This window comes from Mobula hypostoma, chromosome X2, assembly GCF_963921235.1.
Source record: "Mobula hypostoma chromosome X2, sMobHyp1.1, whole genome shotgun sequence".
In the NCBI taxonomy this organism is placed as follows: Eukaryota; Metazoa; Chordata; class Chondrichthyes; order Myliobatiformes; family Myliobatidae; genus Mobula; species Mobula hypostoma.
In genome coordinates this window covers 24188711-24214245 of record NC_086129.1, presented here as the reverse complement: position 1 = coordinate 24214245, position 25535 = coordinate 24188711, and the positions used below count along the sequence as shown (strand labels likewise).

General features: G+C 41.0%; 1 protein-coding gene across 2 annotated transcripts in view; it reads left to right on the top strand.

Moving 5' to 3' along the window:
* The first annotated feature begins 21675 nt into the window (after nt 1-21675).
* LOC134340832 (hepatic and glial cell adhesion molecule-like) overlaps nt 21676-25535 on the top strand; it is a 65432-nt gene continuing 61572 nt past the window's right edge. For both annotated transcript variants that reach the window (XM_063038382.1, XM_063038383.1), the window contains exon 1: nt 21676-21778. In XM_063038382.1, the coding sequence (XP_062894452.1) occupies nt 21694-21778 (85 nt within the window). In that variant the 5' untranslated portion in view covers nt 21676-21693. The remainder of the gene's footprint in view (nt 21779-25535) is intronic.

Sequence of the window (25535 nt, the reverse complement as noted above, 5' to 3'; positions counted from 1 at the left end):
ATTTCTTGAAGACAAGATTGTATAAACTTTCTACATGTCAAAATGCACATTGACTAGCACTTGAATTTGAAATGGCAAGTCAACCCCACAAAATCCAGCAGTAGTGGAACAAGAATACTCAATGAAGAGAGAATGGCCCTGTAGTGTTAATCATTGATTCTGGACACCATGAGCTCAAAAACACAAGACGGGATGATAGAGCTCGGCACCTTCTCAGGTATCCATAATTGCAGAAGCCAGACTGCAGTCAGATTGATTAACTCTAGCTGATATCACAAAATGGCTAGATGCACTGGATGCACCAAATATTGCTGTTCTGACAATGTTCAGAGGCAATAGTTTATGTGAAAAATTGTCCATGTATTTCTAATCCAGACGCTTACCACCCCATCAGACTTCTCATAAGCACCAAGAATCAGATCCCATTTATTATCACTGTATGTCATGAAATTTGATTTGCCACAGCAGTACAGTATTTAAATAAAAATAAGTTACAGTAAGAAATATATAAAAATAAGTAGTGTTCATGTGTTTATGGGTTGTTCAGAAATCTGATGGCAGAGGGGAAGCTGTTCCTAAAATGTTGAGTGTGTGCATTCAGGACTCTGTACCTCCTCGCTGATGGTAGCAATGAGGAGAGGGGATGTCCTGGGTGGTTCTATTGACAGTGCTATCAAGTAGGAGTAAATTGCTAATGTTCAGTTTGGTTTCCACTAATACCACACAGCTTCAGATTTCATTATAATCTTGCTGGATTCCAGAGATAAACTGAGAATGCTTCTCTTCAACATCAAGATAGCATTTGACTAGTTGAGGAGAGTTCTAGTAAATGGCAAAAGCCAAGGACGTAACTTTCCATTGGCAGAACTCAATCCTACCACAAAGGAGCATTATTAAAGTTGATGGAAGTCAGTCATTTCAGCCAAGAGTTCCTCAGGCGGTGCCCTAAGGTCTGGTTTAAGACGGCGCTGGTGGTACAGCAATAATTTGTGGCAGCAAACAAAACTATTAACTACTTTATTAATCACATTTTTTCTCAGAAACGATCACTGCAATCAATAGCCTGCAACTTCCCTTTTGGAGATGAACTTTGAACTGCCTCTACAGCCTGGCATTTTTGTGGTGTGAACTGAAGTCTTGAAGATCCAGGATGGTTGTGGCATGGTGAGTACGGGCCCAAGAGTGGGGAATAAGCCAATGTTTGACCATTGCTGGAACGGACTTAGAGGCGATTTGAAGTAGCAGTACCAAGGTGAGGCGGAGCCTGGAAATGAGAGCAAGGAGTGATGTGCTGTTTGGCCGATTTAAACGCTAGGCCAGATTGGAAAGGTGAGGTACAGGCCAAATTGAGCCTGTGAGGCCCTGGTTCAATAGCACATCGAAGTGGCAGGGCCCGGGTTTGAGAATGAGGAGCGACCCACTGTTTGGCTGACTTAAGCACCGGGCCAGATTGGAAAGGTCAGGGTGTCGGGACAGGATGAGAGGGATGGGGCAACGTTCAGCTTGCTACTCTGTGAGGCCTACTCGTCTCTGTGCTGAACTGAGGCAGCCGATCGGGGGTCATTGGCTTCGTGGCTGTGGACTCACTTTCATGAACTTCATTTCTGAATGTTGTTTGTTTACTTTTATTGCTTACACGATTGTTTTTTTTCTGCACATTGGGTGTTTGACAGTCTTTTTTAATAAGTTCTATTGGGTTTCTTTGTTTTGTGGCTGCCTGTAAGGAGGTGAATCTCAAGGTGGTGTATAGTATACATACATTGATACGAAATGTACTTTGAACTTTGAGCTTTAAGGTTAATTATCTTACGGGCCTTTCATCAATGATAAAGTTAGAAATGAGATTCTCATCTAACATGCAATTTTAAACATGTCCCTCTCTCCGCCCACTCCTCTGTCATAACAACGCATTTTGTGCCTCTCTCAATTCAGATAATGAAGAAATCGCTTTTTGTCAGGCCTTGACATCTTCACTGTCTGATACCGAAGAAGACTATGAAAACTTCTGATAACTCACATCCACATATCTTGGCATTTACAAACAGCAGAGGATAGATTGGAGGTAGGATCTGCACATGATATCACTACATAGCTGATTCTGAGATTGTTGATACGCACCTTAAGGGGCTCAGTCTATGTTGCCATTATATTTGCATGAATTAACGTAGGTTGCAATTACTTGAGTGTGTGATAGGCCTGGAAAATGAACAGTCGTGCTGCAGATGACTCCGATGACATATAGGTTGATGTGTATGCATGTGAAGGCAGTGACTGAAATAAAAATAACAATTCTGAAAATATTTAGCAACCAGCATTTTGGAGAGACAAAGAATTAAGGGTTATGGGGAAAAGGCAGGTAGATGGAGCTGAGTTTACGGTCAGATCAGCCACGATCTTATTGAATGGCGGAGCAGGCTCGATGGGCCAGATGGCCTACTCCTGCTCCTATTTCTTATGTTCTTATGTTCTTATTCACGGATATTTTACAGAACTAAGAATAGATAGAAATCAAATATATTTGTAGTTGCAGACAAGAGGGAGAGATAGAGTAAAGAGAATGTCTGTGATATGATGGTCACAAAGAGCCATTGAATGAGACAAGTGTTATTGATGCCACTGAGAGAAGAAAGTGAAGCCTTGGTGACTGTAGGACATGTGAATACAAGGAGATGAATGTTTGCAGAAGACAGAATAGAAAGCTGAAATGAAAGTGGATGCTGAAAATACCCAGGTAGTGTCTGCGAAAAGAGACCTTTCATCAGAACTAGGTAATATTGGTACACTTTGGAAAGGCTGGCTATCTGAACTTCCATCTCTGAACTATCTATACTTCCAGTTTAAGATGGTGCTACCGAAGGCATGTGACACCTTACTGGTAGTTTGAAAACAAAGAAATTTGATTAAAGCAGTATTAATAACACTTTTTTTTGAAGTAAGTTGTGGTAAACTATCACTACAAACAAAGAGGCAAGCAAAGGCGAAGTGAATTCGAGAGATGTGCCCTTCTGGTGCACTGCAAAGTCGACGTACTTGGAATTGGAGCTGTGTTGGTTGGAGTGAACAACTCAGAGGGGAGAAGCTGAGGCAGAGGAATTCCAATGCCCGTCCAACTAACCTGGGTGCAAGGGTGGATCGCTCTAAGTGCTGAGCTGATTTGTCTAGGTCAAGAATGGCTTCTTCGGCAGCGGAATCTAAGCCTGAAGCAAATCACTGGGCAGCATGTTCTAGGCCTGGAGCAATTTGCTGCGGCAGAGCCCAGATCCTAATGTGAGGCACAATCTGCTGCTCGGACAATTTAAACATGGGCCTGGGGGCTCCTCTTTCCACTGAGGCTGTGAGACTGCCCGCCAGCTGCTGTGCTTTGCATCTGCGAACCTTGTGACGATTTGCTCCACTAATATGATGAACTGAATACTGAGACTTTGAGCTGACTCTGGGCTGCTCTGAGGATTTGGATCTAAGGACTCAATTTGGTGCGGAATGCTTGCTTCTATTGTTTGCATGATTTCTGGGTTTTTTTCTCTTTCTCCGCACATTAGAGGTTGGTCTTTGTTTTTAAATTGGGTTGTTTTGGGTTTCTTGCTTTGTGACTGCTTGTAAGCAGACAAATCTCAAGGTTGTGTAATTTATATATTCTTTGATAATAAATGTACTTTGAATCTTGAAATTCTTGAATTTAATACTGAATTCATTATCTAGTCAGATGATGTGTGCTGAGTTTATGTTGGGCTTCTTTGAAGTAGGCACCTCCCCCAACCCAGAAAGGCCATAGCCTTTGTCAAAGCTAGAAGCCAACCACAGTCTCAACCCAGATCACTGGCAGGCTTACTCATCATAATATCTGACTGGAATCTGAAAGCTGATCCTGGCAAGCAATTAAAGTTCTTTGACTTCATCACATCATCATCCCTGAGACGTGGCATGGTCATTCTGTTAGAAACCTCAAAGCAGCTGGTCGTGGTAGAACTGACAGTGCCTTGGGAGACCCGATTGAGGAGGTGTTGGAATATAAGAAAGCCAAATACCAGGAGCTGGTAGAGCAGTGCCGGAGAGGGGTGAAGGGCACAATGTGAGCCTATAGAGGTGGGTGTAGAGTTTTTGCTGGCTGCTTGCTCTGAAGAACTTACTCCCTCCTTGGAATTACGTGGGCTGCAAAGAAAAGAGCCATCAGGACTGTCACAGAAGCTGCTGAGTGACCCTCCGGATGGCAATGGATCAAGAGGTGTGACCCGTGGACCAATGCTGCTGGGATGCAAGCCAGGGCCTGATCCACCCTGGCTGGGTCGCCTGGGCAAAAGTGTCTGATGTTGATGTGTGTAGTTGATATATCAATAATATTTGAGTAATGTTGTATATATGCTGTTTGATTAAGCGCTCTTGTTTGTTTAAATAATTCATTACGGGTTATATGTAAAAATATGCCAATTGCATACGTCATCACGTTACCAAGTGATACATGCGCCCCCCGCTTAAAGTAAAGATGAAGTTACTATTGTATTTTCAGACTCCCGTGTTTCCTTTGAATTAATGTAATGTTTAAAAGTTACACAACATAACAGTTGAAAGACCCGAAGCACCCGATGACCCCAGGTTACGTCACTGCTCATTGTCCTATCCATCGTGTGACTGTTTATTGGTCTGTCATGTGACATCACGGGATTGGTCGATTTCGCGGGCTTGTCCATCTATCAATTAACATTTGACCTACATATTCTGTGTCTGTGAACATGTTCATTTTTGTCGATGTGACTACCAGACAAGCAGACCTATTCAGCTGCACTGGACACAATAAATGTTTCTTTAATTGTAACAGTGGCAACAAGGATTAAATCTGTGACACTTGCTCTTTTGGAATAAATGTTCACATTTGAACCATGAGCATAATTGGAAAAGTTGAGGAATACTGTGATTCACTGTATCCCTAGAGTGTTTATGTCAAACATTTGGACTGTTTTTTTGTGACAGGCGACATCACTGAGCCCAATAAAAAAGCCAGCAACTTGCTCGGTGTATGCGGTCCGAAAGCATATGACAAGTTTGGTGAGTCCCAATTTGCACTCTTCAAAATCTTATGAGGAATTTGTGAGATTAAGTAGGTCTCATTACAATCCTAAACCATCAGTTATTGTGCAATGCTTTAGATTCAACACGCGTATTCAGTTAGAAAATGAATCAGTAGCAACATTTGTTGCTGAATTAAGAAAACTGACTGAATCTTGTGATTTTGGAGCTATTCGAGAAAATATGATATGAGATCACTTGGTTGTCGGCATGTGTAATGTTCGTATTCAATGTTGCCCATTGGCAGAATCAGAGCTCACACTTAAGAGCACAAACAACAGGAATTCTGCAGATGCTGGAAATTCAAGCAACACACATCAAAGTTGCTGGTGTGTGTTCCTTTTTGTTTCTTAGCTAGGACACTTTGTTAAGGTCAGTATAGTCTGCTGCAGTTGTAGGTGATGGGGATGTTGTCTCTCCTTGTACTTTGCACTGTTGCAACAAAATTACATTCTTATCTGCCACTTCCATGCCATTTGCAAAAACAAAGAGCAATTTAAGTGTGAGCAACACACATCAAAGTTGCTGGTGAACGCAGTAGGCCAGGCAGCATCTCTAGGAAGAGTTACAGTCAACGTTTCAGGTCGAGACCCTTCGTCAGGACTGGAGAAAACAAGATGAGGAGTAGATTTAAAAGGTGGGGGAGGTGAGAGAGAAACACAAGGTGATGGGTGAAACCAGGAGGGGGAGGGGTGAAGTAAAGAGCTGGGAAGTTGATTGGTGAAAGAGATACAGGGCTGGAGAAGGAGGAATCTGATAGGAGAGGACAGAAGGCCATGGAAGAAAGAAAAAGGGGGAGCAGCACCAGAGGGAGGCAATGGGCAGGCAAGGAGATAAGGTGAGAGAGGGAAAAGGGGATGAGGAATGTTGAAGGGGGAAGGGGCATTACCGGAAGTTCGAGTGGCCACCCATTTTAATTCCACTTCCTATTCCCATTCCAATATGTCAATCCATGGCCTCCTCTACTGTCACGATGTGGCCACACCCAGGTTGGAAGAACAACACCTCGTATTCTGTCTGGGTAGGCCTGATGGCATGAACTTTCTCGAACTTCCAGTAATGCCCCCCGCTCAGCATTCTGCATCCCCTTGAACTAGAAAAACAGTCTAACAGCCTCACTAGTATTGCAACACACAAAGGCTTGTTCCAGTATATGAGGCTCATGTTCGGCATAAATTCACCTCCAGCAATAATCCAACGTACCATTGCATCCTGCATTGAAGACCTGCCCAATACAGTAGCTTACTTAGATGATATTCTGATTACCGGGTCGACCCTAGAAGAGCACCTGAATAATCTTGATAAAACCTTCCCCTGACTGATGGAACTCGGTCTACAAGTAAAGCACAAGAAATGCATCCTTCTGGCAGATCATGCAGAGTACCTGGGTTTTTGCTTGGATTCCAAAGGTACACATCCTATTAGAGAAAAGCTTCTCCCCATTCTTGAAGCCCCAGCACCAAGCACCAAGGAATATCCATGACTTTGCTTCTTTTTGGACATGTGCAATCATTATTCCAGATTTTTTGCCTCACACAGCCATGTGTCTTGCTCTGCTTAATGCTCTATTGAAGGAAGGTACGAGGTTGCGTTGGGAACGAGGGATTCACTTGGCTGTCTCCTGATGTGGTCTAGATGTTGGCAGCATACACTACCATCCTTAAGTGCTAAAGTAACTTGTTGGCTCTCTTTCACCACAACTTTACGTATGAAGATGCTAGCCCAGAGTTACGTTTGGTGGCTGAAAATTGATGTGGACATTGAGCACATTGTTCATGCATGCAACCCATGCCAGCAGTCTTGACCTTTAAATGCTCCCGTACCTATGGTTCCATGACATTGGACAACCAAACCCTGGAGACGTTTACACGTAGATTACACAGGTCCATTGGACAGTCACATACTGTTGGTAGTCGTTGATACGTATTCTAAATGGATCAAGGCCAAAGAGGTGAAGACTTTGACCAGCCAGGCAAGGATAAACATTTTATGCACACTATTTTGTACACATGGAATCCCCAATACTGTGGTCTGTGATAATGGTCCCATGTTTATATGTAAGGAATTCAAAATATTTTTACAAGACAGTGGAGTTCGATTGCAACATACATCCCCTTATCACCCATCGTCAAACAGTATGGCTGAAAGAGCTGTTCAGACTGTCAAGTAAGGGATACAAAAATTGAATGGTGACATACACCAGGATCAACCAGTTTTTGTTTGAGTAAAGAATAATCCTACAAATTACCGCAGGTTTCTCTCCATCTGAGCTATTGGTGGGCTACAGGTTGTGTTCCACATCGGATTTATTGCACCCAGAGCAGGAAGACTGAGTATGAGATAGACAGCAAACAATGACAGTGCGGTACGACTCAAAAATGGAACATCGGAACTTTGAGGAGGGAGATCCGGTTTATGTTCGCCCAAACCCTGAATGAAAGGAGAAGTTATGGTGAAAGAGAGCCAACAAGTTACTTCAACACTTGAGGATGGTAGTGTATGCTGCCAACATCTAGACCACATCAGAAGATCACCAAGTGAATTTCTCATCCTAGAATGAGCTAGCGAACAAGACAGGTTAGCCCCGCAACCTATCGAAGTGGAATCCCCAGTTGAAAGCATTGAATCTGGACCAACACTCGATCCTGGGTTTTCTGGATTGCGCCGATCAGAACGGACTAGAAAACCAGTGGAATATTATCAATCTGGTTTTGCCTAAAGTCCTATGGTGGAGAGATGTTCTGTCCACCGGGTCGCTGTTTATTGGTCTATCATGTGACATCATGGGATTGGTCAATTTCACGGGCTTGTGCATCTATCAGTTAATGTTTGACCTACTAATTGTGTGCATGTGAACATTTTCATTTTTTTCTGGGTGACTATGAGTCAAGCAGACCTATTCGGCTGCACTGAACACGATAAACATTCTTAAATATGTCCCAGCACATCCTGTGGTATATCTCAGCAACAAACATTGCAAAAAGCCAGACAAACAAGTGGAAGTCTTTTGGAGAATTAAGAGGCAACTGGAAAATCAAGATCACTCTTTCAGATTGAATGATCTGTTCTGATAAAAACAAGTCATCCATTCTGGGTTTACTTTCACCAGTGTGGATCAACTTTGGTGCACTTCATGGGTGTGTGCATAGCCCACTGCTCCACTCTGTATACAGTATACAGTATACACATGACTGTGTGGCTAGGCATAGCTCAAATACCATCTATAAATTTGCTGTTGATACAACCATTGTTGGTAGAATCTCAGATGGAGATGAGAGGGCGTACAGGAGCGAGATATGACAACTAGTGGAGTGGTGTCACAGCAACAACCTGGCACTCAACATGTAACACGCTGTAAGGTTTCACTGCTAATGTAATGGCTTCTCTGTAATGTTCCACTGCTGAGGTAATGGTTTCTCTGTAGCAGCAATGTTTGGGTTACGACTAGAGATAACGGGGCATGTTAGCCAATGAGTGGGATGTTGCTCTTTCTTGTGTGTTTGGGAGAGGGATTTTGCTGTCTTTTGCCGGGGAGAGATGAGGAGGGAGGACGCGAATGGAGAGAGTTGGTAGACCGCCAGACGGAGTGGACTGAGGAGTGAGGGTCCGAAGGTCAGCGACGATTAGAGGAGATCGATGGTGGGCGAGCGGCCTTATCAGTGAGCTCCAATGTTTGCGCATTAGACTGTTTCATGAGAATGGGCCCTTTTCTTTTTTTTTTGTTTCTTTACTAATCATATGGTTAAATTAAGAATTATAAAGCTCAATTGTTTAATCACATATTGTGCACTGTTTGTTATTTCATGGTACTGATTTGTAACAGGGGACACATCACTCAGCATCTACCCAAACGAGATTTCTTAAGTTTGGTCGGGCTGAGGACTATCATCTCCTAGATTAAGCCGCTAGCTGAAGCAAGAGTTACAAACATCATTAAGACGAAAGAGTTGATTGTGGACTTCAGGAAGGGTAAAACGAAGGAACACATACCAATCCTCATAGAGGGATCAGAAGTGGAGAGAGTGAGCAGTTTCAAGTTCTTAGGTGTCAAGATCTCTGAGGACCAAACCTGGTCCCAACATATCGATGTAGTTATAAAGAAGGCAAGACAGTGACTGTACTTCATTAGGAGTTTGAAGAGATTTGGTATGTCAGCAAAAAGACTCAAAAACTTCTATAGATGTACCATGGAAATCATTCTGACAGGCTGCGTCACTGCCTGGTAGCTGCTGCACAGGACCAAAAGAAGCTGCAGAGGGTCGTAAATCTAGTCAGCTCCATCTTGGGTACTAGTCTACAAAGTACCCAGGACATCTTCAAGGAGCGGTGTCTCAGAAAGGCAGTATCCATTATTAAGGACCCCCAGCACCCAGGGCATGCCCTTTTCTCATTGTTACCATCAGGGAGGAGGTACAGAAGCCTGAAGACACACACTCAGTGATTTAGGAACAGCTTCTTCCCCTCTGCCATCCGATTCCTCAATGGACATTGAACCCGTGAACACTACCTCACTTTTTAAATATATATTACAGCTGTTTTTGCAGGATTTTTAATCTATTCAATATACATATACTGTAATTTATTTATTTCTTCTATATTATGTATTGTATTGAACTGCTGCTGCTAAGTTAACAAATTTCGTGACACATGCCGGTGATAATAAACCTGATTCTGATTCTGAAGTGGTTACATTGTGAGCTCTGAATTAGAGGAAGCACAAGTGAATCATTACTTCACGTAGGTGTAGATTCCTAGATAGTGAGAGGGGAAAAGATAAAAGGACAGGTGTTGCATAGAAAATGTCAACAAAAGGAGAGTGGGTGTTGATGGAGATGGAAGTCTCCACAATGAATGACGTGACATTGAGGAAAGTTCCCCCCGCCCCCGAGGAACAGGCAATCTGTCTGGCCGCAGCCGAGGTGAGGAAGATACTAGCTAGCATAAACCCACACAAAGCTGTGGAGCTGGACAACGTATCTGGTCATGTGCTGAGGGGTTGTGTGGCCCAGTTAATAGGGGTCTTAACAGACATCTTTAATATCTCTTTGAAATAGTCCGCTGTCCCTGCAGGCTTCTAGGCAACCACCATCATTCTGGTGCCGAAGAGAGCAACAGTAACTGGCCTAAGTGATTACTGCCCAGTGGCACTGCCCTTAAAAATCATGAAATGCTTTGAGCAGCTGGTAACGGATTGTATAAAAACCCTTTTCCAGTTGACCTGCCGCTCAAACCGATCCACTGATGATGCCAGAACCTCAGTCCTCCACTCTGTCCCGTCCTGTCCCACCAAGAAAATGGTGCTTCATATGCCAGAATGTTGTTCATTGCCCAGCTCGGAGTTTAACACGGTCATCCCTCAGAGACTGGTGGGTAAACTGTCCTCATTAGGACTCAACATCCCTCTCTATAACTGCATCTTGGACATCTTGATGGAAAGGACCCAGTTGGTCCAAGTTGGCAGCAACATCTCAAACTTCATCATATGTTCATGCTGCTGACTCACGACTGCACTGCCAGATTCAGCTCAAACCACACCATCAAGTTCGCTGATGATACAACAGTGGTTGGTCTCATCAAGAACAACGATGAGTTGGCATACAGAGAGGAGTTAGAAAGACTTATCAAATGGTGTGAGAACAACAACCTGAGTCTCAACATGGACACAATAAAAAAGATGATTGTGGACTTCAGGAAGGCACAGGTTGACCACTATCCATTGCACATCAATGGCTCTGTTGAGAGAGTGAAGAGTTCCTTGGTATGCACATAACAGATGATCTAACCTGGATCACAACAGCTCCTCACCAGTCAAGAACGCACAGCAGCGTCTACACTTTCTGAGCAGATTGAAACATGCAAGGCTCCCATGCTCCCACTCTAAAAAAGTTCTACAGGAGCACCATTGAGAGTGTTCTGTCTGGCTGCATTATTGTGTGGTACAGAATCTTCAAGGTATCAGACCGCATGATCCTACAGAGGATAGTACAAAATGCCAAGTGAATCATGGGATCTCCCTCCCCACTATTTGTAACATTTACTGGGAGCATTGTAGATGAAGGGTGCGAAGGTTGGTTAAAGATCCCTACCACCCATCTCACAATCTCTTTGACCCGCTACCCTCAGCAAGGAGTTACAGGAGCATCAGGACTTGGACTGCCAGACTGGGTAACAAATTCTTCCCTCAGGCTGCGAGGCTAATGAATACTCTACTACGACTAAGGTCTTGTTACTAGCACAGCGAACTGTTTACTGTACTGTTTACATGTGCAGTACACTACATATGCATTTTGAATCATATTTATTAACATACAGTACTATGTAAAATTCTTAGGCACATATATGTAGCTAAGGTGCCCTAGACCTTTGCACAGTACTGCATTTGTCGATATGGATCAGAGAGCAAGTTTGTAAATCTGGCGGCAGTAAAAGATGTTGGAAATGGCGAGGATGGAGCATTGGAGGAGGGGTGTGGGACAGGTGGCAGAGAAGGAGTGCTGGGGTGGGGGCTGGTGCACATGCAGACATACCCAGCCCTGACACACCAGACGAGGTCATTTGATTCCAAACAATTGGTTTATTGATCATTACAGAATGTCTCTCTGGTGCTTCCTGCTCCCTCCCCTCTCCCTTCCCCTTTTCTCACTCTCGATCCACAATAGAGACCCATATCGGAATCAGGTTTATCATCACTCACATATGTCATGAAATATTTTTTTGCTGCAGCAGCAGTACAGTGCAATACATAAAATTACTACAATACTGCACAAAAGTCTTAGGCACCCTAGCTATACACATGTGCCTAAAAGTCTTAGGCTTTTACACAGTATTGTATTTATGGTAACAATTTTGTTTTATGTGCTGTTTGTGATATATGTTTTATGGGTGCACTGTTGTCTGGAGGAACGTTGTTGTATATATGCACAGTTAGATGACAATAAACTTGAAGTTGAAAATGGTGATACAGGTAGAGAGTTTTTCTTGAAGTATCCTAGTAATTTTCGGATATAATGATGGTTTCTGACTCCATCATCCTTTCAGACAATGGATTCCAGACCCCTACCACTCTTTTGAAGAAAATATTTTTATTTTATTTCATCTCTAATTAGTTTTAATCTATGAAAAAGGATCTCATACTTCCTAGCATATATGATGAATAAACTCTTCTCGGGCTCCCAGCTGGGTACAGGTATCGATTTTAACTGATGTTTCGATGACAAGCTCTGCTATCTTCATCAGGGATGATGCCTGGGCATGTCTAGTCTGATGGTATTTATACCCAGGTTGCCTGCCCCTCCTGATTGGTTAGTCCTCATCCAATCAGGTTTCCGCTCTCCCATATTGTTTACAATCAAATTCCAGTTCTTACTTCTAGCGAGACCTTTGTCTTTGTTAAAATTTGGAGTAGAGCAAGCAATCCAAAAACTACCATTGGATACTGCAGAGGAGATAAGGAGGTCTGCATGGCCCTCAAAAGGGCTGTTTTGTCAAAACCGAACATTACAAAAGGAGAGTGACTGGCCCTCTAGGCACTACGGCGAAACCCAGCCATCTGCAGAATTCCTGTTGTTTGCATCATGATTTTACCAGCTGACAAAGGAAACGCGATGGTCCTGATGTCCTCGAAGGAATACCACAGGAAAGTCCAACAGATGCTGGGCGATCCCAGATCTACAGGGTTCTGCAGTGGGATCCCATGGATTCAACTGTGAGGATGATCTCAGCTCTTCTGAAGAAATCTGGACAGTCAGCAGACATATGCAAGACACTTCTGTCTCAGGTGCCGGTACCACCAAGACTTTATGGACTCCCTAACGTACACAAGGAGGTCCCCGAGGCCTATAGATTCTCCAACTTACTACCTCGCTAAGCATTTAGCAACCATGCTGTCTCCCTTTGTTGGGGGCTGTGAGCATCACATCACGAATTTGACTGACTTCGTAACAATGTTAACCAACATCCAGCTGACCTCGGAGGACATAGTGGTAACTTTCAACATGGTGTCCCCGTTTATGAGGGTTCCCATTAAGGACAGCTTGGTCCTCCTGCAGTCAATGTTTGATAAGGGTGCCATTGTCCTTTTTGAACATACCCTTACATCAACATACTTCCTCTATAAGGGGAACTACTATGAACAAACGGACTGGGTGGCCATGGGATCACCCTTGTTGCCGGCTATTACTAATTTCTACATGGAGGACTTTGAGAAGAGGGCACTGAGCTCATCTCCCTTATGTCCCAAATGTTTCTTCAGATATGTCGATGGCACCTTCATAGTGTGGCCTCATGGACTCCAGGCACTCCAACAGTTCCACAAACATCCTAACAGCATACATCCAAACATTCAATTTACTATGGTGATGGAGAAAAATGGTTGCTTCCCATTCCTGGACATTCTAATACGACGGAAACCGGATGGTAGCCTCGGACATGGCGTCTATCGGAGACCCACTCACACAGACTTGTACCTCATCAATAACAGCCAAAATCATACCTCCCAATGTAGAGTGGTTCTTTCTACTTCGATTAACCGTGCAAAAGCTATTTCGGACCTAGAGGGTCTCTACAAGGAAATAAGACAATTATCCATGACGTTCCTACAGAATGGCTGCAAGGTGAAGGAAATCAATCGGACCCTTAAATGGGTCAACAGAAAAAAACAGGAAACCTAACAACGAGGAGGAACCCGTCACTACCTCCTGTTTTCCCTATATTTCCACAGTTTCTGGAAGGATTGCCAGGATCCTGAAGAAATACCGGATTAATACCGTCCACAAACCTGTGAGGAAACTCAAATCACAGCTTATGTGGGTCAAAGATGACCTGGGGTTAAGGACAACTGGCGTTTACAGGATTCCCTGTGAATGTGGAGTAGCGTATATTGGCCAGATGGAACGCACAGTGGAAAGCCGAATCAAGGATCACAGGAGGTGTATCCGTTTGGGTTACCCAGACAAATCGGCGATAGCAGAACATTGCATTTGTAATGACCATAGAATTGACTTCAGTGGCACAGAACTACTGTGCTGTGCCAATGGCTTTTGGGACTGCCTGGTGAAGGAAGCCATTGAAATAAAACTAGAGGAAAAGAGTTTTAACAAAAACAAAGATCCCGCTCTAAGTAAGAACAGGAATTTGATTAACATGGTGAGACAGCAGAACCCTGATTAGATGAGGACTAACCAATCAGGAAGGACAGACGACCGGGGTATAAATACTACCAGACTAGACATGCCTGATGAAGATGGCAGAGTTTGTCATCGAAACATCGGTTGAAATTGATGCCTGTACCTAGCTGAAATCCCAAGAAGAGTTTAATTTTAATATCTATCTACTGTTTTTTACCCCTTTTAATCTTTTAATCTTGACCTCTGATAATTTTATATATTTCCTTTATATATTAAGATTAAGAATCATGGGATTGATGGTGAATTGGCTGTTTGGATTCAGAACTGGTTTGCCCATAGAAGATAGAAAGTAGTGGTTGAAGGGACTTATTCTAGCTGAAGGTCTACGGTTAGTGGTGTTCCATAGGGCTCTGTACGGAGACCTCTGCTGTTTGTGATGTATAAAAATGACTTTGAGAGAATGTAGATAAATGGAAGCTGCAGATGATACAAAGATTGGTGCTGTTATGGACCATGTAAAAAACTGGCAGATAATACAGTGGGATATAGATCAGTTGCACATATGGGCAGAGAAATAGCTGGTGTAGTTTAATCCCAGCCAAATGTGAAATGTTGCACCATGGTAGATCAAATGTAAAGAGACAGTACACTGTTAAAGGCAAGACCCTTAATAGTGATAATGAGCAGAGGGATCTTGGGGTTCAAGTTCATAGCTCCCTGAAAGTGGCTGCTTTCAGGGTGGATAAGGAGGCATATGGCATGCTTGCCTTTATTAGTTGAAGCATTGAGTTCAAAAGTCAGGAAGATATGTTGCAGCTTTCTAAAGCTCTACATCTGGAGAACGGCATACGGTTCTGGTCACCCCATTATAGAAAGGATGTCGAGGCTTTGGAGAGGTTGCAGAAGAGGTTTACCAGGATGTTGCCTGGATTAGAGTGTATGTGCTATAACGGGAGGCTGGGCAAGCTTGGGTTGTTTTCTCAGGAGTGGTGGAGGCTGAGGGATCTGACAGAGGTTTATAAGATTAAGAGAAGCATAGCTAGAGTAGACAGTCAATATCTTCTAGAGTAGACAGTCAATATCTTTTTCCAAGGGTTGAAATGTTTAATACTGGTGGTCATGCATTTAAAGTGAGGGGGATGATTTCAAAGGAGATGCGAGGGGCAGGTTTTTTTACACGGAGAGTGGAGGATGCCTGGAATGCGCTGCCTGGTGTAGTGGTGGAGGCAGACACATTAGAGGCTTTTAAGAGGCGTTTAAATAGGCACACGAATGTTAAGAAAATGGAAGGATATGGACATCGTGTAGGCAGAATTATGCTCGAAGGGCCTGTTCTATGTTCTATGCCTTCTTTCAGCCCTCGCCGCAGAGTCTCACACCCCCGCTACTCCACTGGCGGAGGCCGGTGCTGGGATTCCTCAAAGATCTCATTGATTCCTGTCCACGGCATCCTGCCTCCCAGTACCAGTTCCTGTCGACATACAGATGGCACGGTTTATGTATTGGTCCGTGTATACTGAATATGCAATGTACTTAGGTTGAACACAGTCTGTGTACCAGTGCGCATACACTATGCATAGTCTGTATACATTGGATATGGTCTGTGTAATCCAGATGGCTCCGTATTTGGCAGTCCCATACCATTTCTGTTTGAGAATGTAATCCTTGACAGGAAGTGACAGCTAAGCTGATGTAGGAGACCACAACAAACTGTTCTTTTTATGCTAAGAAGAAAAGATGTGAAAGGAGCCGATTTCAAAGCCCATTTTCAAGCTTCCATTGAGGAGTGCAGTTATATGGGTGATAGTTTAGAGGCAGCTCCTTGATATTAGTCCTCTAACTCTCCTTGGTTGTGGTTTATTACTGTACAGTAATTATGTTTTGCATATTTATAAATATTTGCAAGTAAAGCAATATAATCATTTTGACGAAGAGTTAAAATGCTAATTTCTTCCTTGCCGAAGAAATTTACGCTCTATTCATTCTTCCCCCCTCTTCAAATCATTGGCCCCTCATTCAAATGAACAGACTTTATAACTCTTCTCTATCACTATGGGAACTCTATGTCGTTTCTTTATTTGTGCTCAGCTCCACATCACAACATTAATATATGCTTTCGCCTCACAGTCTCACAGTTGTGTTGAAATCATGGTGAGGTGGTCAGAAAATTGATTTACTAAGTTTATTTCTAAAATATAGATGGAAGCATATGCCTTGAATAAAAATGTATTTTATATTGAATATTAACATTTAAATTAAGATCTAAAACAATAAATAAGTCCTGCACTTTGGCAGGTAGTGTTTTGGAGCCCTTAGTCTCGACCTCAATAAGTTCCTGTACCGCTCCTTTTGTATTCTGTGCCAATCAGCATTGCATAACAGACAACACAGTGAAACCTTGTTACTACAAGTCTGTTGTAGGATCAAGTGTTGACCCTGATTCTGTTATGCTCAAGTAAACTTATTCAAAAGAACTCATTCCTGGCAACAGTAAAGCTACAAAATTCACAACTGTTGGTTACCATGCATTTATTATCAAAATGGCTGGGATATAGGCAAAGTTGTTGCCATTTATTTTTTGCAACACAAATTTGAAAAATCAAGTGATAGAGGAGTAAATTGTACTTTCTTTCTGATTGCTCAGCGTTGACTCCTAAATCTTTTCATACTTTGGTTAGTAATTGGAGATAGATTGCTGGATGAAAGGCTCATTAATCTCTTAATATCAAACAACTTCAATTACGTTGACTTTCTTTTGGTTGAATCCATAGTAGTAATTGCATACATCTTGGAAAAAAGCATTTGAATGACTAATAAAGTTGATAATAAGCTGGGGCACATCCTCAAGAAATGCTTTAACAATTTAAATGCATTGAGCATCTACAACATTAAAAAAAATCAAAGTTGCTTCAAAGAAATACTACTGGATAATAATGCATAAAAAGAAGTATTTAGAGAATTGCCAAGTTTCACGAAATTCAAAGTAAATTTGTTATCAAAGTACATATATATCACCAGATACTACCCTGAGATTTCTGCAATGTATTGAAGAATAAGGATGAGTCCACTGCTAATTTGTTTGGAGTTCCAGCAAAAGCCAGCAATAACATTCTGTATAAACAGAAATGGTTTTCTAGGAAATATATGATAGTACTATATACTACATTTTGAAACCAACAATGGAACCAGCCAAAGCCAATTCAGAGGCAAATAACAAAATTAGGATTAGTTAATATCCAAAAATAATAAGCAATTTGGCAAACAGTGACTATGATAATGACTAGATGTGTAAAGGAAGATTTTAAATTTGAGTAAAGCAAGCTTTAATAACTTAGGATGAAAATTACTAAACTGGCTAAACTGCTAATGAGTGAGCCCAAATTTTAAAGTTAGAAATATTTAAAAAATAATTTGTTCCAATACAAGTCCAACATCTTCCCCTAAAATGCTGAGACATAACGTGTACATGGATTGGTGTCACAGAAAGGCACCATCCATCATCAGGAATCCCCACCACCCAGGTCATGCTCTCTTCTCACTGCTGCCACCAGGAAGAAGGTACAGGAGCCTCAGGACTCACACCACCAGCTTCAGGAACAGTTATTACCTCTCAACCATCAGGCTCTTGAACCAGAGGGATAACTTAACTCAACTTCACTTGCCCCATCGTTGAACTGTTCCCACAACCTATCGACTCACTTTCAAGAACTCTTCATCTCACGTTCTCGATATTTATTGCTTATTTATTTATTATTATTAGTTCTTTCTTTTTATATTTGCACATTTTGTGGTCTTTTGCACACTGGTTATCTGCCCTGTTGGTGAGGTTTTTCATTGATTCTATTATGGTACTGGATTTATTGAGTATGCCTGCAGGAAAATGAATCTCAGGGTTGTACATGGTTACATATATGTACCTTGACCTTTGAAGCAATTATTGCCAATCAATGAGATATAATGTTGAAAAGGTTTACACAAATGCAAGTATAAGTAGATAGGCTAGGAGAGCTACAGGAAGCAACAAAAAGGTCCAAAGAAAACATGAAAAAACAAAATCAAAAATTATTCAAAAGGGTATCCAAAACTTTCAGCTAAAGCCTCATTGGTATTTAACTAGCAGTGAGGGTTGGAGGGAAGTTAGTAGAGAAATAGTTGATGAAATAATTGTGATGAGGTGCTGGGCAGATGATAATAATTGGCAGAACAGATGGAACAGAAAAAAGGGATGCATGGCCGCAGGTATTGCACTCTTACAAATTTAATTTTTTTGCCCCAAAATATACTGCAACCTAACCATTTTTAATTATTCAAACAATTTTACAAGGTTGATCAAGAAAGACTTATATTTTGGGATCATTTCCAACAACCACACATTTCTTCATCAAATTAATAATCTCAGTACAGAGATGTTAGTAATTTGTCAATGCCTAAAATATGAAAAAACTGGCTCATAATTTTTGGAGCATTTGCAAAGGTGAGTGGAAAATGTACCCTGAAGGTATTTTTGGAATCTGTTCAAAATTGTTTTCTCAATCAATACTGAACAAAAAAACAAACTACTTGACTTTTATCTCGGGGTAATGAAACAGAGAAGTAGGAGACCTAAAAGTAGTAAATTTGCAAATAGATATGCAGTCTTCCGCGAATTTATTGTTCAGTCATATACTGATGTAAAGAAGGTATGTTTCAACACTTGTGAATTAATGGCTAGATACAGCCAGATAAGTATTCTTATGATTGATAACTGAATAGATATCAATCTGATTTGAGACTATCACCATTATCACAAGGAATGACAATCACATCAAAACTGATTGCTCATCATTCTCAGGAATTGTACTACTGCCTCAGAGAAGTTTCAAACATACATCTCACGAAGATTCGTCAGCCCTTTATTTTAAGATTTAATTGCATAAATCCCTTTATGTGAGCATTGGGATTTCTGCTAACAGGTTAAGTTTATATGGACTAACTCCATTTCTATGTGTTAGTACTGAGCTAAATCAAGCTGGATTTGGTCCACTGCCCAAACTTACCTACCCGACATTTGGCTGGACCAGATACAAAGAATGCAATAAGCTAACATTTTGCCTCAGGGATGCTGAGTTGTAGAAAATTTTCAGTAGGAACTACAGTAAATCCACATATTACTGCTAGAACACCTTGATAGGGCAAAACCACACCTGTGAGAATTTCTAATTGTTTTTAAAAGTACGTGACATTCAAATAGATTTTTAAATTATTGCTATCACTTTAATAATTAAAAATATAATTTATTTTTATTAAAATATGTTAAATGTCAAATAGGCAATCAAATCTTTACTCCTAATTTTCTGGTTGAGAAGCCCCATTAAAATGTGTTTAAAAGTAAATGGCTGAATATCAGCATTTCCTTTCAGAACCATCAGCAAGTCTACATGATTCAGCCTACACTCTTGTATCTTGCCTTACCATTTGCTTTGACACATTAAAAAAATCTAAACATTAAAAGGTTGACAGAGCACACAGTGAAAAGTTTGAGGGAAAGTCAAAATGAGATAACCATAATTTTATTTATGCATCTTGTTTTAGACCCCTTCATTTCAGGAAATAGTTTATCTTGATTTATTTATGTTGAATCTTGCTAGCTTCTTCATTCTGTTTACAGAAGCATTGAAAACAGAATGACAAGAAGGCATTCATCCCCTTGAGCTGCTCCTCCAAGTAATACATTTGTGGCTGTTCCTCTGTCTTAATATCACATTCCCACCTTATCAACATATCCCTTAATGATCTTTGTATCTAGAAATCCTTCTTCTTAAATATATTTAGCAACTTGGCCTCTGCCATCATCCGTTGCACAGGTTCACCATCCTGTGAGAAGAAGAAATTACTGTTTAGAATGACTCAACAACTGGGTCTCCACACCTCACTTGGATAGAAAATTCGAAAGATTCATTACCCTCTGAGTGAAGAACTTTCTCGTCATCTTGTTCCTAAACAGCCATCCTTCATTTTCAGGTTGTGAACCTTCCTTCTAGATTCCAAAGTCAGGGGAAAAGTCCTCCCATATCCAGTTTGTTTAGGCCTGTCAAAATTTTGTACATTTCAATGAGTCCTCTGTCATATCTCATTCTTATCAGCTGTAGCAAATATAGGCTTTTGTCCCAATCTCTCTTTATCTGACAGTCTTCCCTTACAACAATCAGTCCAGTGAACTTTCTCTGCATATTCTTTATGCAAGTACATTCCTTCTGAAGTAAGAGGCTAAAATTGTACACAATTCTTCAAGTGCTGTCTCACCATACTCTTTATGGTGTAGCATGGTAGTGTAGCTGCTAGAGTAATGTTTAACAGCGCCAGCAACCCAGGTTCAATTCTTACCGCTATCTGTATGGAGTTTGTATGTTCTCCCCGTTACTGCATGGGTTTCCTCCAAGTCTCCCAAAGAAGTACGAGGTAATTGGTCACATGGGTGTAATTGGGTGGCGCAGGCTCATAGGGCCAGAAGGGCCTGTTAACGCACTGAATCTCTAAATAAAAAACAATAAGATAATCGCAGCAAGACATTTCTTGCTCCAATACTCAAAACCTCTTGTAGTGAAATTCATCTTCTTTGCTGTTCATTGCACCAGGATGTTTACTTTTAGCATCTGGAATACCAGGACGCCCAGCTTCCATTCTACAGCAACATTTCCCAGACTATCATGATTGAGAAGCCCATCACCTCTCGTTACTACCACCAGGGAGGAGATACAGGAGCCTGAAGCCACTCACTCAACATTTTAGGATCGACTTCTTCCCCCTTGCTATCAGATTTCTGAAAGGTCTATGAACCCATGAACACTACCTCACTATTTCGCTCTCTTCTTGCACCTGGACTGTACACACTGGCTGTGTGGCAAAAAAAAGCACAGCAGCATCTCTTCCACCTGAGGCGACTGAAGAAGTTCAGCATGAGCCCCCAAATCCTCAAGACCTTCTACAGGGGCAGCACTGAGAGCATACTGACTGGCTGTATCACCACCTGCTATGGACACTGCACCAACCTTGATTGCTGGACACTACAGAGAGTGGTTCGGTCAGCCCAACACATCCATGGGTGTGAACCTCCCTCCATTGAGAATATTTATAGCAGCAGGTGCAGAAAGAAGAAAATTTAATTTATTGATTTGAGAACTCTGGAACGTGAATGGTTAATATTCATGTAAAAGCATTCAATAACTGACATCAGCAGTGCCTAGAGAAGGCTTTGAGTTCAAATATCAGTTCCCATGTTATCTCAAGAGGTTCCTTTTTTATAAAGGGTAACGACAAGATCTCCATCTTTATGTTTCCTCATCCTTGATGAAGTTGGCAGGGATTCTCTGTGCTGAAAGCATGGTAATAAATTAGAGAACACTATCCTTCTATTCAGGAGCTTGGCAGAGCTGAGGTCTGTCGAAAACTCCTAGTGGTACTGAGGACGTGCCCTGTTTGTACAAATAATGCAAATCATCATCAGGCAGGACCCAGAGCTAGTCCGAAAATGAAGGCTGAAAGGGAAGTATTCTCAAGAGGTTTCACCACTCTGCACTTATTCAACGCTTTCTTTTTTCTCCTAGCACTGTCAGGTAGGAGGTGTATTTTATACTATCTTTATAAATATATCAATTTAACATATTGCTTCTGTGCGCCTGCTGCAGTTTACTTGGTATGCTTGTTGATCTCTTGTTAAAGTCATTGCAACGGCATTGGAGCGGATCTAGCAAAAGAAAACTTTTAACAAGTCACGGGACACTTTTTAAAAATGATGTTTCTTGTTTCTGTTTGTTAAATGCAGTAGTCTCTAAGGCATCCCATGAAATAACATCCTTTGTTTTGCATCTCTTAGACAGAAACCGTGTCAATTGCCCACTCTGAATAGCATGTCTTTCACAATGACATATTTCTTGTATCATTTCCAGAGTGAGAGTTATAGAAAGTCTGTATTGTACATTGATGGTGTAAATTCTTGTGCTAGACCAGAGGTCATGTTGATCCAGTCAGTCATATTCTGATAAAGTAATCAGTTTGCAGAGGTAGGAGGTCATGCAGATCTGTGTGGGCATTTATTGTGCATTTGTTTGGTGTTTAACTCTTTCAACAATGACATTCGTTCTGGATAATAGGCTTATAATTAACAAAAAAAACATTTCATCACACTTTAGCTACCTTCTATCATTTTGGGTTGTATTTTTCATCAATATTTTGCAGGGGGTTGTATTTTGGATTGTTTAAGGTGGATCTGTCTGATCATCAAACATTCCTGATCCTCTGGACTTGACAGAGACCAGCAAATCAATTTTTGGTGGTGGACAATTGAAATAACATTTTTCTTAGCATTTACCTTTTAATTTTATGTTTTCTCCTCATGCTTCATAATAAAATTCCAAATGCAAGTCTGAGTGTTTACTGTCCTCTTTGGTGCCCTGCTAAAAGATAATTCGGTAAAAACAGTAAGAGCTTTTATTCAATTATTTGGTTGAGGGTGCAGCCAAATAATTTTTCTCATAGCAGCCAGCTATAAGTTTAGTGCACTATTTTAATAAGGATAGGTGGACAGAAAGTAAGATCAAAAATTGTGATTGAGTTTTCCCTCTCATTACCGGGGGCGGGGAGAGGGTGGAGGTGTATCTGAGTCCATTTATAGCACACCTACAACTGAGATCAGCTAACCGAAAATATCAAACGTGGTATCCTCTCGTTCTCTGCAAGTGTAACGTGCTAGGAAATTGGAGCAATTTGAATGAAAGCAAATATGAATTGTACCTTCAATTGGAATTATAAGATCAGAGACATCATACCAGATTTTTTTTTTGGTTCTATACTCAGCTTCAGTTGTGATAGTCCTAAAAGTTACAGTTCGGTTTATTATTTGGATGCTTATGTCAATTATAATCAATTACATTTCTGTGTTTAAGTTTGTACAAGATGTGGTTTATGACTATAACAAAATAATTGGTGCATTTTAAAAATCTTGTTTTACATGGGTGTCCTTCAGAATCAACACATTTGCATTCAACTAATTTCAAAGCACCTATTGAAATCAGCAGACAGTTGGTGATGGTTGGGTGTTGAAGGCATTTCTGGAATGTACATTCCAAAGGTGGCCATGCCATTATTTGACATTTCACAAAAGAATAAATATAACTTATTTACTGGGTTAAGAAGAGGAGTTAGAATAAAGAATGAGGGATTACAGTAAGCATTACTGCTTACTACTGTCCCTTAATGCTATCCCTCATGCATTACATTGCCACTTAAAATTTGAAATTAAGTATTTGTACCAAGGTCAGTAGCTTTATGGTAATGTTGTACTATCCAAGGAATAGAGGTTGTTGGGATTCGATCATAGCTAAGTAGTCTTAACTGTGAAGAAGATTCACAGAAGTATTAGTGTGAGTGAAACTCTGTATTTCAGAAGCACTTGGATGAGTTAGGATATTATGTCTAATGCTCTGATGCATGCCCTTGAACCAAAGTGTTGACAATTTCTTTCCCGCACTGATCCCACAGATGCTGCCCGACTTGTTGTATTCCAACAGCAGTTTATTTTTTGTTCCAGATTCCAACATCTACAGGTTAAAGCAACACTCACAACACGCTGGAGGAACTCAGCAGGTAGGGCAGCATCCGTGGAAACCATCAGTCAACGTTTCGGGCCAGAACCCTTCGTCAGGACCACGGATGCTGCCCGACCCGCTGAGTTCCTCCAGCGTGTTGTGAGTATTGCTTTGACCCCAGCATCTGCGGAATATTTTGTGTTTAGCATCTACAGGTTCTTGTGTCTCCAGGAAATCATAGATCATGTAAAAACAAGTGACAAAGAAAAAGAGTACTAGAAATTTTAAACACAGATGATTCTGCAGATGCTGGAAATCCAGAGCAACACCTGCAAAATGCTGGAGGGACTCACTAGGTCAGGCAGTATCTACAGAGATAGGAATAAACAATTGACGTTTCAGGCCAAGGCCCTTCAAAAGAACGTCATTAGTAGAAATCTTAACCTCTTATTAGTATTTTAAACACAGGACTATAGAAACATCTCTGTGTTTTGCTCTGATGCCAATTCCATTAACTTCCATGTACTCTGCATACATTTTTACCCTCACCTTTGCGAATGTGATGCAGCTCTAAACATTATAAACCAGTTTGTCTTATTTCAGTCAATGACAAACTACTAAACTCTTTGTACTGAGCCAATTAAAATAATGAACAAATATATGATAAGGAGTGACATTTAGAAATGTTTCTGAAACGTAAGTCCTGCTTTTCTTGTTAAACCTTGTAAAATTCTTTGAATAATTAAAAAATATTTAGAGAGATATATTAGGTTTTGGGACAAAATGGACAGAGGGCTGAAGGGCCTGTTTCCATACTAGATCTCTTGGTGACTCTATGATATATTTCTGCTAATAACTATAAGAGTAAACAGCAAAACAGGTAAGGGCTTCAAAAGACATGCAGAGTACTTGCTTTTGTGTAGGAGGCAAAGAATATTTAAAACATAGAGGTTATGCTGACCTTGTAAAGAGCTTGTTTCACTTTTAGCTGAATTATTGATTATAGTTTGTTTAAAAACCAGGTGCAGTGTGCAACAGAATTTTATGTTAAACCTGATCATAACTCAATTTATGCTTATATCACGAGCTCTTCTGGAGAAGATATAGGAAGGCTGGTGGAATGGGCAGATATATGGTACAGTTCCAAAATGGGTACAAGAACAGAGAGAAATGGAGGTATCTGTACATGTTTGTTTAGTGACAGTGCTGGCTAAGAAAATGGTGAATAAAACCATAAGGGATTCCAGAATTTAAATAGATAGTACAAGAGCAAAGAAGTTATGTTGAATCTTTACTTGTGTCCATTTTAGGGCAGCACACTTTAGGAAACATCTGAAGGCGTTGGAGAGAATGTAGGACACATTTATCAAAATTACTCAAGGAATGAAGTACTTTTAAATGGAGAAACTGGAGTATTCTCTTTGAAAGACCGGAGGTGTGAGGCTATCTAATAGATGTAGTTAAAATCATGAAGTGTACAGAGTAGATAGAGAATCCATTATCTTTGTAAAGGGGACATAGAGTAAAAGTACTTGACAAAGGAACAAATTGTGACATGAAGAGAAATTATTGTACACTGTGAATGGTTAGGCTCTGGAGTGCACTGCCAAAGTAGTAGTGGAAGCAAATCTAGCATTGAAAAGGGAGCAAGTATTTGAAAGGGAAAAAAATGTTGCCAGGTCAAGAGGAGAGGATAAGGAGAGTGTGTTGAGCTGGATATTTCCTGCAGATGGCTGGTAGGGACTCAATGGACTGAATGACCTCTTCCCATTCTATTTCTGAGATT